Source organism: Nelumbo lutea, chromosome 3, assembly GCF_056320005.1.
Source record: "Nelumbo lutea isolate HS-2025 chromosome 3, American lotus-T2T, whole genome shotgun sequence".
Classification (NCBI taxonomy): Eukaryota; Viridiplantae; Streptophyta; class Magnoliopsida; order Proteales; family Nelumbonaceae; genus Nelumbo; species Nelumbo lutea.
Genome location: NC_142686.1, coordinates 111,534,423 through 111,549,240, shown reverse-complemented (window position 1 = coordinate 111,549,240; position 14,818 = coordinate 111,534,423). Strand labels below are relative to the sequence as shown.

The 14,818-nt window shown below is 35.2% G+C and overlaps 1 protein-coding gene across 3 annotated transcripts; it reads left to right on the top strand.

The window, feature by feature from the left end:
• The first annotated feature begins 1,688 nt into the window (after window positions 1–1,688).
• On the top strand, window positions 1,689–10,815 carry LOC148867655 (calmodulin-binding protein 60 B-like). Of its 3 annotated transcripts, XM_088980242.1 has the most exons (9): window positions 1,964–2,609; window positions 3,041–3,171; window positions 3,266–3,341; window positions 5,274–5,326; window positions 5,940–6,433; window positions 7,985–8,145; window positions 8,249–8,446; window positions 9,073–9,244; window positions 10,061–10,815. In XM_088980242.1, the coding sequence occupies exons 2-9, from the start codon at window positions 3,086–3,088 to the stop codon at window positions 10,567–10,569; spliced, it is 1,749 nt and encodes a 582-aa protein (XP_088836368.1). In that variant the 5' UTR covers window positions 1,964–2,609; window positions 3,041–3,085; the 3' UTR covers window positions 10,570–10,815. The 3 variants fall into 3 exon arrangements, with proteins under 3 accessions (XP_088836369.1, XP_088836368.1, XP_088836367.1); XM_088980241.1 differs by lacking the exon at window positions 1,964–2,609 and having other exon boundaries at window positions 2,770–3,171; XM_088980243.1 differs by lacking the exons at window positions 3,041–3,171; window positions 3,266–3,341 and having other exon boundaries at window positions 1,689–2,609.
• The last annotated feature ends 4,003 nt before the right edge of the window (window positions 10,816–14,818 follow it).

Below are 14,818 nucleotides of genomic sequence, written 5' to 3'. Positions count from 1 at the left end.
TTATCATCTTTTAATATTACTAGTGCAAATACTATGATCCTTTACTTATCTAAGGTTAAACAATACTGAGTTAAATCATTAACTATTGACTGTAGGGGTGAGTATAAAGGAAAGCAAAAGAAGTTAGAACTTATGTTTCTTCTATTCTATAGATGTTTGGTATTGGTTTATATCCTATAAGCTAACTAGCTAAGAATGCAGCAAGGCCCAAAGCGGTACAGCCCAGCCTACTTAATTTTCTTTTGGGTTTTGGCATTGTTGCCAAATTTGTTTTTCTTATTTTCTATTTTTTTTTATGGAATCTGTGTTCATAAATCATAACTTCAAATTAACCGATCCACTTAATAAATTTATTGAAATTTAAATAATAATACAAAAAATATTTTGGTTAGAACCGAAATAATCGGTTTATTTGGTTTTTCATTATTTTGGTTTCCGTTCGGTTTGTCATTTAGCTAATCCGGTTTTTGAAATTTCAACAGTTTTTAACCAAAAAAAACCGAATGCTCACCCCTAACCACAATCTCCGTTGCAATTCCTACGACGTTGTTACTCATTAAAATCCTTTTGCACACTGAAACTCCAAGTCTTCAACCAGAAAAGACACCAGGTCACTAGTGCCAGCTAATGTGCATTGCCAGAGAAGGAAGAGAGAAAGAGATAAGGTGAGAACCAATTTAATTACAATCTCTAAAATTAAATTATCATTCACCATTGGGATTTGTGAGCAACAGAAGAACCACGTGCTTCCCCTACTCCTCTTTCTATATATTTAATCAGTATAAACATTAAAGAAAGCATTAAACTATCATTTATTACCGCCTACCCAACCACCACAAAAATCCCAAGCAACGGTGCAGGAACAAAATTCCCAAGCATTAAACTACCATTTTTTCCCTTCCAATTGTCTTGTCTGACTCTTAACCCACCTAAGAACTTCTCCATCCAACGTTTCAAAGATGGGTTAATGCGTTTTTTTCTTTTTTATCTCAATAATTGGGGTTCTGGGTTTCTAAAATTTTTGCCCTTAAAACTCTGTCCTTATTAATTGTTTGACAGGAAGGGGAGAGAAAGAAGTCAAGAACAATCAAAACCAAAAACAGAATAACAAAGAACTGATTTCCGAGGAGGGGGAGGAGAAAAAACAACACAGTTGATGTCTGTTGTGTTAGAGCTGAGGTGATGGGTGCACGATTCACCAGAAAAGCTGCTATCGAGGTGGGGGAGCCATGCACGCGTTCACTAAATGTTTAATGTTGGTTTAAACATTTCACTTGTCAAAAAAAAGTTGTGGCGACTATGGCTGAGAGTAACGAAAAGTAGAGGAAAGCAAGAAGAAGAGAGGGGAGGAGAGAAAGGGGAAGGGGAAGAAGAAAAAATGCGAAGGAATATGAGGTAAAAGGGATGTGGGGAAAGATGTACAATATTTTTCTCACATGGGGATTAGAAGGGTAATGTCCTAATAATTATTTCAATGCAAAACTCACGGAAGGGGATCTTTATCTCACAGTACAAGCGGTATTTGTCGCAAAACAAATTACAGGGTTTTTTGTCACAGACCCCAAAGTACAGGGGGACCTTGTAATTTAGCCTTTTTTATAGAAAGCGACGAATGAATAAGTCAGTTTAGTCAACTGCATTTATCGAACCAGCCCTAAATAAGAATTGGTGGAGGGATTGCAATTTTTGCTAAATTCGCCAGTTCAATCAGATTTAAGAATTTCAACAGATAACATGGATGGTTGAAACCTGAAACTTCAACTCGTTCCCAATGTTATAATTCAACTTTGGATCGGAATATGAACGAATCAAATTTGGATTTTATCCAATCTGATTGCATCCCTACTTACCGCAGGTCTGCAATCTAAGTCTACATTCCAGCCTTCCAGGTAGTTTCTAGTCGCCGGAGATGTAGACGTTTTACTTTTTCCAACATCAATCCAGCTTTTCCAGGTAGTTTTCAGTCGCCGGAGATGTAAACATTTTCCTTTTTCCAACACTGAGGACTTGCCCAAAGTCCAAATTTACCGCCCCGCCCACGTTGAAACTATGCAAGATATCCGGAAAAACAAAACCCCACCTAAGTCGCTGACTCGCAAGCACTGACCTACCGATACCGATGGTGCTGTAAACGGGAATTTTCGTGACACAAAAGAGAACTCGACAACGACAAGTCAATGTGCTTTACAATCTACCGGAGACGACGACCCAACTTTATTATTTACTTCGTTTTTTAATCCTTAAAAAAAGCAACATCAATCCCACAGACGCCTCAGAATCTCTTATCCTCCTTCCTCTATGTGGAGCAGGGGTTCAAAAAACTGGTTTACTCCCTTTTTACAGCAGAAGAATGTGAGAGACAATGGACAATGACCTGTACAGGGAACTAGAATCCTGGGTTCGATCTTCTACCCATCTAATGTATTGCATATTTTTGAGTTTTAATTTAGGGTTTCAATTCAAACCACTTGGAGTGGGAGAAATTCAAACACCATGGAATTTGGGTCCCTTTCATGCTGTCATTTTACGGAAGAAAAGTGCGTTGTGGACTTTCTCTGCAACTTCCGCCTCCCTTCGCTGCAGCTACTCTTGGTAGAAGATCTGCTCGGGTACGCGTGGATGCTAACGTGTTCTTTCACATGCTTGTTACCCAATTTTTATTTTATCTATTTCCCTTCTTTTGCTATTTACTGAATTTATACTCTCCCTCCCCCAATAACCTTTTCGGTTCTTGCATGATTTAGTCTGTTTATTTTTTACTTTAGGGTTGTAGAATGTCTGATTCGGATTATTCGTTCAATGTGCCACCATATACAAGAAGATAATTTTATCCTTGTATAATTGTTTTATTTGGAGAAGCGGAAATTAAACATTATTTTTTATGGTTCTTGTTGGTTTACTATTTAAACTGATCTCTAGTAGACTTTTGTGAGCGTGTTATTCACGTCTTCTGTGAGGCTTCCGTGCACCTTCGCTACGGTTGAGTTGTTTACTTTTAGATTTAAGTACTTGTATTGGATTTTCCGGTTCGAGTTCGAAGTTATAGGTTGGTAAGATTGGGGCTCTGGAGTTTTGGGATTGCTCAATGGCACTCAAGAGATATTTTCATGCTGAGAATAATGCCTTGGAAGTACCAGTTCAGACATCAAAGCGTCGACATACGCTTGCAACGTGGGTGTTAATTTAGACTCTAGTGATAAATGTTTCAATTTATGTCCTTTAGCTGTTCGACTATGTTTCTTAAAGTATTTGTGCTGTTTGACAGTGCTGTAAGAGAGGTAATGAGGGGTCTTTCTATGCAAGATTTCTTATCCAAGTTGGAACCTTTTCTGAGAAATGTGGTAGGACAATTCTTCCTTTTTGTTTGTATTTAATGAACCAAAAGCTGTTAAGTTCATCTCAGTATTTCAAGAATTTAGCTATATTTACTCTCTAAAGGTTTTTGAAACTTTTGATGCTACTCAATTGAAACCAATACTCAATTTTTTCTTCATTCTTATTCCACCTGACATGAGGTTGTGGTTGTTGTTGATGATTATTAATTTAGTATGATATTGAGAAACTGCACTTTTCCCGTTATTTAGTTGTCTGTTGAGCAAAAGATCTTGATATTTACCTCAAGCTTGGTATTTTTGGGTAGTATAGAATATAGATAGTTTAACACATAATTGTCTTTTTGGGCCCTTACTAATGTATAGCTTCTTGTGTACATAGGCTTGTATCAACATTTGTCTTCTAAAAACATCTTCATATTTAGATCTTTGTTTTCCATCCAGCTTAAATTCGGAATTTGAAGTTGAGCTATTCTGTGCCAAAACAGTCATATTGCTGTTGTTTTCCTGTTTCATTTTAGGGTTCACTAACTGTTTGACGCTTTTCTCCCTTTTCTTATTGGTCATGTTAATGAAAGCATTTCTCCCCCTTTCCCAGGAATGGCTGTGCCTTTGGTGGTTTATTCCTTGTCTGAAAACCACTCCATTATATATAAGGAAAAAGTCCTACTCAGGTCACATAGGGAAGGTTGCCAGACGAACCCAATTCTTCCCCCCTGCTGCATGGAGGAAATATTTCGTTTATTTGAACTGTTCATTGTGTAGGGCCCCTCTAGATTGATCACATCCACTTCGGCACTTCTCAAGAGTCCACATCAGCCTTGTAACTGACCTTGTATTGGAGTTTCCCACAAAAAAGTTATAATGTTTTAATCTAAAATACTTCTGAGTTGCACTGGTCCTAATTTTAGGTCTCTAGCTCCACATGAATGTCAGTTGAGGATGGATCTGCCAATCATATATATCTTGATTGAAGGAAAAGTATTGGGCTGTATTAAACTTGGAAGTTTTGCTTCTAACTCGCATATTATATATGATTAATAGTTCCATGGGAAAGCCAGACTTGATTTGAGGGTTTATATCCATGGTTTATTAACTCCCTCTCCAGATTCCTTGGGATGGATAACAAGTCCATCTAGGTGCAGATAGTGGAGGTAGTCTTTATTGTTGTTTCTGAAGTCTTGTAAATTGGAGAATAATTGATAGTTTCACACAGCAGAGAAACTGTGAAAATTAAGTTTTTTATTAGATGACTTCTTCTTGGTTGAGCATCTTCTTCTAAATGATTTTGACCATCAAATGATAAGCTATCTGCAATGTGTTCTGATAATTGTTTATAATACTAATCTTGTGGGCAACACGATTTTGTGTACCTTGAGTTCATTGTTTTCCACAGCTTCTAGTAAAGTTATATTTCATAGTGGATCTACTCTGAAGTCTAATTAAAGCCATTAGGCATCTTTGCTTTTTTTTTTTTTTTTGATCAGCAACATCTTTGTTTAACTTCACATGCATCATATGCTGGGGAGTGCTCCATTCTCTAAGCAATCTAACCAGATCTTCCTTGTGAACATTGAATTAACCATATACATTTGTTGGCATCAAAGTTAAGCATAGCTTCTGTAGACAATAATGTGTTTTAGTTTTCTTATTTTGTATTTGATTTGTTTAGGTAAGATAAATGAGGGTGTTAAGCTTGTTTGAAATTGAATAAATGAGGATAGTGATTTATAGAATGTCATTGTATCTTACTCGCTTTCTGTTTAGCGATGTCTGAAAATGGTCCATCTTTTACCTGAATGGATTTACTTTTTGTATGGTGATTTTCTAATTGGCTTTTGCATGTTTTGTTGGAAATATCTAGTGAAGGAGCTAGATGGATATTGAGCTCCTTTGAAGTATATGACTTAAATCTGCTCTACCTTTTTATCTGCTAATTAGGTCCGGGAGGAGGTGGAGCGTGGAATGCTGCTCTATATACACTCATCTCCAAAGTAAGTGTTTTGTGTCAGATATCAGTGGTTCCATTACAATTGATCCATTTTAAGACCAGGGATTTTGTTTTTTTTGTTTTTATACTGAACACAACAAATTATAAAAGCACGATTACCTACTTCGTATTCATGCTTGTTCTGAGGTCCATCTCTCAAGCTAGATCTTCTTTAATACCATTGCTAATATATATGGTCCAATATTAGGCAGCTCAGTGCACGAGGCTCTCGCCAATGTGGGGTCTGGGGAGGGACAGATGTACACAGCCTTACCCCTGCACATACAGAGAGGCTGTTTCCAAGATTTGAACCCTGGTCACCCAGGTCGCAATGGAGCAATGATCCAATGTTGTAACTTTAAATTGTATTTGAAGGCACTATGGTTTTAATGCCTCTAATGATTATTTTACTTGTTATCTTTTCAAAATGAATGTTTCTTTGTCATGATGGCTTGCCCAGCCCTAGAAGGCTTTTGTCATGATTTCCTTGCACAACCTGATTGTGCACACATAGGTCTGCATATTTGTGCCACTTTATTCATTGGTGACTTTTTTGTAGGTTACCCTTTATCCATTAATTATAATATAATCTCATTTTCATGGTGACTTTATTGTAGGCATCCTCTCAATCAGATTGAGGCATCTGGATCAAGAGGCTGGCTGTTGCATTTTGTCAATGGATTGCCAGGTACCCTTTTCACAGGCAGCCGGATAGAAGCTGAGAATGGTGATCCACTTGAGATAGTCATCATTGATGTTAGTACTAAAAGTATAATCAAATCTGGTCCTCTATCTTCAATCAAGATAGAGATTCTTGCCCTTGATGGTGATTTTGACACGGATGAACAAGAAGAATGGACTGAGAAGGAATTCAATAAGAGTGTAATCCGTGAAAGAGAAGGGAAAAGGCCATTGGTGGCTGGAGATCTGGTAATTACACTTAGGAATGGAGTTGGCCATCTTGGTGAAATCTTCTTTACAGATAACTCCAGCTGGATACGAAGTCGAAAATTTAGGTTAGGAGCTAGAGCTGTGCGAAGCACTTGTGGTGAAGAAAGAATTAGAGAAGCACGAAGTGGAGCTTTTATTGTAAAAGATCATCGTGGAGAGTGTAAGTTCAATATCTTTATAAAATTAACTTTTACTTTAGTCCCCATTTGAAAATTGAAGAGATATAACAACTTGTTTTATCTAGGAAATTGTTTATATGAAGCCACTGTCTCAAAAGATTTATAATTCTCCTAAATTTAAAAGAAAAAATAACTTTTGAGGCAATCTTTTTACTATGGTAAGTTTGATTTGAATTAAATGTTACAATACTCACATGCCAATACCCCCCCCCCCCCTTTGACAATTTAGATTGCTTAGTTGCATTGAATTGTAGTGTTATTGGTAATTGAGGTCAAGGTTCAAAGTATCGATATGATACGCCCTGTATTGGGTGTATTGCATCGTATCGTTGGGTTTCTGATGCACCTGTTTAAAGGTGTTTTCAGGAAACCGAGTCTTTTTATTTATTAAATAATATAAAAACATATATAAAAAGAAATTTTGAAAAAAAACTAAAAAAATGCATATACACTCCTGCTGATACATTGGGGCATGGTTTTCAAAACCGGACCGGACCAGACGGTCGGACCGGGAACCGGTCAGGTGACCGGTTTGGGTTTTCCCCAAAACCGGATTTTCTTCAAAAACCGTTGATTTTGGTCAGCAAACCGCTGACCCGGGCAGTTAACCATTCAACCCGGTAACCGGACCCCTGACCGGCTCGGTCTTCGGGTCAGTTTTAAAAACCATGCATTGGGGTGTATCGATACTTTAAACCTTGATTGAGATTATTGCCTGGTTTCATTGTCAAATACAGATCTGTTATGCAGTTATGCTAATAAACATAATGGAAAATCTGGCTTGTGCAAGTAGAAACATAAGCATTTCTATGTCAAGTGATACCCTAGGAGCATTGGATTCTTTCTTTCTTTCTTTTTTTGTTTTTTTAAATCTTTTTATCCATACCATTCCATTATTTGGGTTCTCTTTGGTCTAGTTAACATATTAAAACCGTTCTCAACTTCCTTCTTTAGCTCATCAAGCTTTTCCCTGATGAGAATTATATTTACAAAATTGGTGGGATTTTCTTTGTTTGAAAAGGAAGAAAGCAAGGAGACAATAACTACCCCTCATCCATTTGAGTAACCTTGCAATCTTTCTTGAATTTAGGCTAATAAAAAAGAAAGGCCACTGACTGAACAGAGTATCCCTCAATCAAGCGTGATGAAAATACAAAATCACCCCAATTATTTGATACATTTGAACAATTAACAGGGGTAATGTTGTCTTTCATCAATGCACATTATTAATGAGGGTGCTCAGTTCATCATGGGGACTTACAACTTGGAGGGGCTATAGAATCCAGAGGGCATTCTTTGTTTCTTTCCTTCCAAGTTCAGTGGATTATATTTTACTACATTTCAGTCTTTCAATATTGCCAATATGTTATTCATTGAACACACTTGTCTCACTCAACCTCAGAACTTTGTTTTTTTCTTTTTTGGCGGACACTAATCTCAGAACTTAGAGACCAACAAATATAAAATTGGATGACATTTTCATAATAGACACTTCAAGTAATATAGGGACTAATCTTGATATGTTTATTCAGCGTACAAGAAGCATCATCCTCCTTCCTTCAATGATGAAGTCTGGCGTTTGGAGAAGATAGGGAAAGATGGTGCATTTCATACACGGCTGGCTTCTAAAGGAATTAACACAGTGCAGGATTTCCTCCGGCTGTATGTAACTGACCAGTCCTTGCTGCGCAGTGTAAGAAACTAATCTCTTGGTTGAAACACAATGACGGAAAAAGCAGTTGTATTTGTTTCATCAAATTTTTGCTTGTATTGACTGTTCATCATGAAAATTGCAGATTCTTGGTGGGATGTCAAATAAGATATGGGACATAATTGTGCAACATGCCACAGCTTGTGTTCTAGATAATAAGCTGTACATGTACTATAATGCTGAACGAAGGATTGGGCTAATTTTTAATTCCATCTTCAAGGTTATTGGGGCAACATTTGATGAATATTACCATTCTCTAGCTGACCTCAATGCACCTCAGATGGTATGTACTTTTTCTCTGGGAACTCAGTTGGACCAATGGCCCTTGTATTCCAATACTGTCTTTTTGAAATTCTTTTTAATTGCATGTTTTGGTCTAAAGAAGTTCACTTTGAACTTTAAAGAAGTTCAATTTGAACTTTCAATACATTTCTCCATCTGATTATGTTTGAACTGCACCTATTGGGCTAAAAAAAGGTCATTGAACCTGATATATCATATATGAGTTTCAGATCCATGTATATTCTTTTATGATTAGCTGATTAGGAACCCAGAAAAAAAATTAAAAGAGGCAGAACATCAATAGTACAAATATCCACTCACTAGGAGACTAAAGAGAACTGTTAGAGCAACTGCTATAATTCAAATAAAAGTGAATCCACATAAATATGTCCATAGGCTATCTCAAAGGATAAACCTGCAAGACATTATGCTCTAATGCATTTCATCCCTAGCCACACAATCTTGTAAAGATTCAATTTCAGGATTTATCTTAACAAGTTATTCATTCTGAACGCGAATGTATTTTATACTCCCCATCTTAGTTGTCCATTATTTAGATCCATCTGAATGGGGTCTGTTTTTGATGTTTTGTTTTGAGACTGATCAACTCCACCTTTCCATTGGCAGATCTTGGTTGATAGTTTGGAAAAGCATGCTTACAAGAATGTTAATAACATATTCGAGATTGATGAACCACCCAATGATGGTCCTTTGAGGCATTTGTCTCTACTGCAAGTTGGAGCTGTTCCAGGACCAACCCTGGATATCCAACATCCTGATCTCCTGTTTACAATGCAAGGTATTCCCAGAAGGCAACTTCAAATGCATCTGTTTGGTAGAATGCAAGAATATTTCAACAATGGCCCAGTATTATTGATGGATACCAGAGTGTCTAGTGTTTACCTGTGGATGACCAGTGGAAGTCATGGATATGTCCATCTTCAGGCAATCCTATATGATTCATTATCAGTTATCACTAAATGGGCCAGAAGAATGGCATTGGCTGATCAGTTAATATATCATACGATCAGGAAAAAAATTGTGATAAAGAGAATGTCCGCATATCTTTTCAATTAGTGTTGAGGGGACCATGTGCATTTTCAATGGTAAGCAGTAGACTGCCTAGGAAAACCTGACAAGAGGCACTTGCTTGATTTTTCAGGCAGTCATACTGGCCAATATTCCCATGTCTAACCTTGATTTTCTTCTAGGATGGTACATGAGGATAGTAAGCATCATTTGGAAAAAATTCAAAAGGAATCCCACTCTTACATCCATACATCCTTCCTATGCCTTTGGGCAAGGGTTTACCTCTTATGTTTGCCATCCTATGGTCCACTCCATTGAAGTTGGTTCATCAATGATGCATCCAGCTTGGTTCAGAGGATTGTTTGATACCAATTACTTGCTTGGGATCCCTTCCTATTTCATCCCGTATCCTCTGTTTGAACTGCTATGCCATGGACTGTCTTGACAGTGTCACCAGATAGGTACCTCAGGTTTAGTCCTGTGTTCTTTGAATTATTATGCCTCTATTGCTTTTCTATGCTTCTTTCTCCCCTTCGTCCCCCTCTCTGCTTCTGAGTTCTGACTTTTTAAATTTGTATGTGACCAGAATTTTCTGCAGATAAACAAGCAACACAACCAGCCATCGATCATTTGGATAACCCATCAACATTCATTCTGGAGGATCATTCTCAGTCCAGAGTTGGTAACATGCAAGAGTGTCATTCGGTGCAACTGTTTACATCAATAGGAAGGGATGATTCCGGCATGAGAGATTATTTCAGTGAACCGTATGGAAATGCCACGAGTGAATGGGTTTCAGGTGGGTCAGATGGGTCTGTAGTGCCAGGCGGGCATTTGGTAGGGAATGACAATTCTCAGGTTCAGTTCCAGAGTTGGTTTCCTTTTCCTGCAACGTGGGGACAAGGGAATGGATTGCTTATCGGTTCAAGTGATGACACAGGCATTAATTTTCTTTCTTCTCTACCTGATTATGTTCATTTTTCTGCGAGTTGTAAACCCAACATGGGGTGGTTTAAGCTTAGGGCTGCAGTAAAATGGGGAATATCAGACCTAGCTGCTAGAAGAAGGGCAAGGCTTTTGCAACTTGGTTATTAAGCAAAGTACCAAGTATCAACCGAAGTCTCTACAAATTTATGACTCGGGGTAATTGTAAATTTGCTTCTAGTCTGGAGGAAGGGGTTGTTTTGTTCTCTCTCTCTCTCTCTCTCTCTCTCTCTCTCTCTCTTGATAATCCTCCCACTGTTGTACTGTACCGAATGCAAGGGTACATAGGGGAGTCAATTCGCTTGTAAAGTATACATAGTTATTAAGTTAATGAAGTTTCTTGTCTCCATTTGCCTCCATCGTTGGGTCGCATGTTCTCCTATTATCTCATTAATGCATCAAAGTTCAGATGCAGTCAGAATGATGCTGTGAACAAGTTTGCGACTGTAACTCAATGCATGGGCGTGTGGTTTATTTCCTTAGAAGGTTATGACATATGTCCACTTGTCCAGTAAATGAGGCATTTATCAACCTGCCTTGTTCTTTATCGCTGTATAGATGCAATATTCAGTAAATGAGGCATTAATCAACTTGCTGGGCCGGGCCGAGCCGGGCTTTCACCTGTTATTAACCTAGCCTGAGCCTAGCTTAACCATCAAGCCTAGATCTTAGGCCCGAACCTGACCTTTATAAAAGCTAAAATGATTTCAGGAGGGTTAGTGAACAGGAGTGGAGAGAGAGAGACCTGATGGAGTTTTCTGTCATTGGTTGCCACTTGTCAGAGTGCTGTTGTAAATGCTGTCGACTGCTGTTGGGGAATGGGGACGTCGCCTCTAGCCTGTGGCTGTGTTAATGTATATTCAAAGATCAGAGAATGGGAGATGGGGTGTCACCTGAAGGAGATGAAAGATGATACCACTCAGGCTGTTGCTACCGCCGGTTGTGATGTGGAAGGGTTAGGGTTAGGCATTTAGGAAAATAATATGTATATTATTATATTTTTAATTATATATATATATATACTAAAATAGAAAAATGCCACATCAGAGCCTGAGCTTTCTCCCTTACCCCAACCAAGAACTCTCAGCCCCTCTTCATCTTAGCCTTGCTCCCTCATGAAGCCATGACCCATCCCTCTTTCCTCTAGGTTTATCCTTTCTTATATCTCTTCCAAAAACCATTCCTAAAATCTCTCTACCAAAATCTAATCTAATCTAGCCAAGTGGCACCATATCCCACACTTTTTTCTAAATTATCTATAATCCCTAATTATCTCCTAAATTATCTCTAATTCCTACTTATCCTATCCCCGACTTTTCATCTATATCTATCAACAAAAAATTGAATTAAGAAAATTTAAGAATTAATTAAATATTATAATGAAATTATGTAATAACTTTAAAATATTTATTAAAAACACAAAAATTATCATAGATTTAATAATATTCATAATTTTGTACTTTTATTAAATTCATAACAAAGTTATGTACTAACAATAAAAATTAAAATTTTACGAATTATTCAATTTAAATATTATTCAAATAATAAAATTAAAAATTAAAAAAATATTATTAAAAATTTGCAATAACTAAATATTATAAATAAAAAATAATAATTAATATTATGTAAACAGTTAAAAATAAATAAAATTTAAATAATGAAATTTTTAAATATTTTGAATTTTATTTAAATATTTTAAATAATGAAATTTTTAACATAACTAAATTTTAAATATTTAAAATAATGAAATTATGTAATAAACTTAAAAAATGTTATTAAAAGTATAAAATCGTTATAATAGTTTTCATAATATTTGAATTAATAATAATTTACAAAATTAAGAACGAAATTATGTAATAATAGTATAACTTATAATTTTATGGATTATGAAATTCAACAAAAAAGTAATATTGAAATAACTAAATAATTATATTATTTAAATAGATAAATAATATTGTAAATAACTAATTTTAAATATTTTAAATATTAAAAAAATTAATAACTAAATCCTTAAATATTATTTGAAAACAAATAAAATAGATTAAATAAATAAACATATTATGTAATTACCTTAAAAATTTTTATCAAAAACACAAAAATAATTATAATAGATTTAATAATATTTCATAATAAGAATATAAAATATAAATGATTTAATTTCTCTAAATATTATTGAAATAATGAAAAATAGATTAAATAATTTAGAGGTATTGAAGCTTTTGAATAACAAAAATAGGTAATCACTTTCAAAAAATGTTTTAATAGATATTAAAATTATAATAATAATTGCAATTATTGATGTAGTAATAGTAAAAACATTATTTCACTTATATCAATTAATAATTCTAGAAAAAAACTTTAAGAAAATTGATATTTATTAATAATAATTTTAAAATCTTAATATATATATATATATTTATTTATTTATTTATATACTAAAATTTGTATTTATTGTATTTTTAGTAATTATTTATTTTTTGTGATAAATATATTTTCAATAATTATGTAAAAATCTATTTTTGTTTTGTTATATAATATAAAATTTTAATAATTATTGTAGACTAAACTATTGTTGTTTATTAGAGATTAAACTATTAGTTTAATTAAAATTAGGAGTGTTCAAGGGTTGGTTTGGTTTAGTTGCATGTTATTTGGCCAACCAAATTGACTTAGTCGGGTTGGGGAGTTGGTCACCCGAAACCAATCAACCATTAGTGAAAACTGACCAATTTGGGTTATATTGGTTTGGGTCAATTTTTGGTTTGGTTGGTTGGTTAAAAAAATTTAAACTTAAAAAAATTAAATTTAAAAATTACAATGGTATTATTAAAAATTTTAAATTTACAATGTAAAATATTTTAGACTAATGAATATGGGAATTTTTCCACTTTTTCATATTAAAAATTATATATAAAATATATATGGTCAGTTTGGTTTTTATTGATTTACAAATGGCCAAACCAAAATTGACCAAAAATACTAGAAAAATGACTAAAGCATGTGCATATACCAAAAATACTAGAAAAATGACCATATGCCAAAAATATATATGGTCAGTTAGGTTGGGAAATTACTAAACCAAAACCCATTAAAAATACTAGAAAAATAACCAACTCAAGTTGAGTTGGGCCATGTTGGTCGATTTCACCGGTTTGATGAACAACATAGCTAAAATTAATTATTGTTATTTTCGTATTATAAAAAATTATTCAAAGTAGTATATAAAAATAACTAATTATTAATTATTTAAAAAGTTAAAATATAAAACAATTGTATACTCTTATGTGCTTTATTGTTTAGCTTTCTCTTAACAAAGCATGTGCATCACACGGGTCCTGTTAGGTGCAACTTGAGTGGATTAGGTTGGGTTGAGGGTCAATCCAATCCTAAGCCTCAAACCTCAAGCTCAAGCTTGGTCCAATTCAATGTTAAACTTGAGTTTACCAACCTAGGCCCAACTCAATCTTAATTAAGCATCTCAAGCTTAGGGATGACAATCCACCCCTACCCACCTCGATGGGGCACTTTTTTTTTGAAGGATGGGTTTTGGGGAAAATCGGGTTTTGGAGTTCTACAACCTGTACATTACAGGTTAGTCTAAACCCGACCCCCTCAACCAACATATTATTGGAAAGCATATAAACTTTATGTATTAGGTGTTGAATTTAATAATATTCTGAATTAGATGTAAAGGATAATTAATAGTTTGTGTTCTTCTACATCTTAATCAAATAATTAGAAATTTTATTGTTTATTTATGTGATTTTACTTATTTATTGTCTTTTATAACAAGAAATTATAGGAAATTAGATGTGGATTTTAAACCCAACCCACCCTATCATTGAATACGAGAAGGGTTTGGATTCTCAAAATCCAACCTGCTAAGCGGACTAGGCTTGAACTTTGACATATTAAGCCCATGCATCATACGAGTCCATGATAGTATATATATAATATCATCAGACCAGACTTTTATGTAAAATCTCAAACCCAAGCCCGAGGGCCTAATATGTGCAAACCTGTTCGGGGGCGGGCCGGGCCGGGCCGTCAGGCTCCCCGGCCCATGAGGCCATGAACAGGTCTAGGCTGAACCGAAACCTAAGCTCGATGTGGTTGAACAAATATTACAGAATAAAGCATTGAGATGCATGATGAGTGCTTATTACTGGAAGGTTTCAGTGGTAGTGAAAAGGGTACGCCTTGGACGGTGGTGGGAACCGGGAGGGAGCTGCTGAAGATATGAGGCTTCTATTCTCTGCTGGTTTTAAAACCCCACCACAAAAAATAATTCATTTAGGAATTAGGGATTTAAGAGGCTTCGACAAACTCTTGTCTTTCATACTTTTTCATTTTTCTTTAA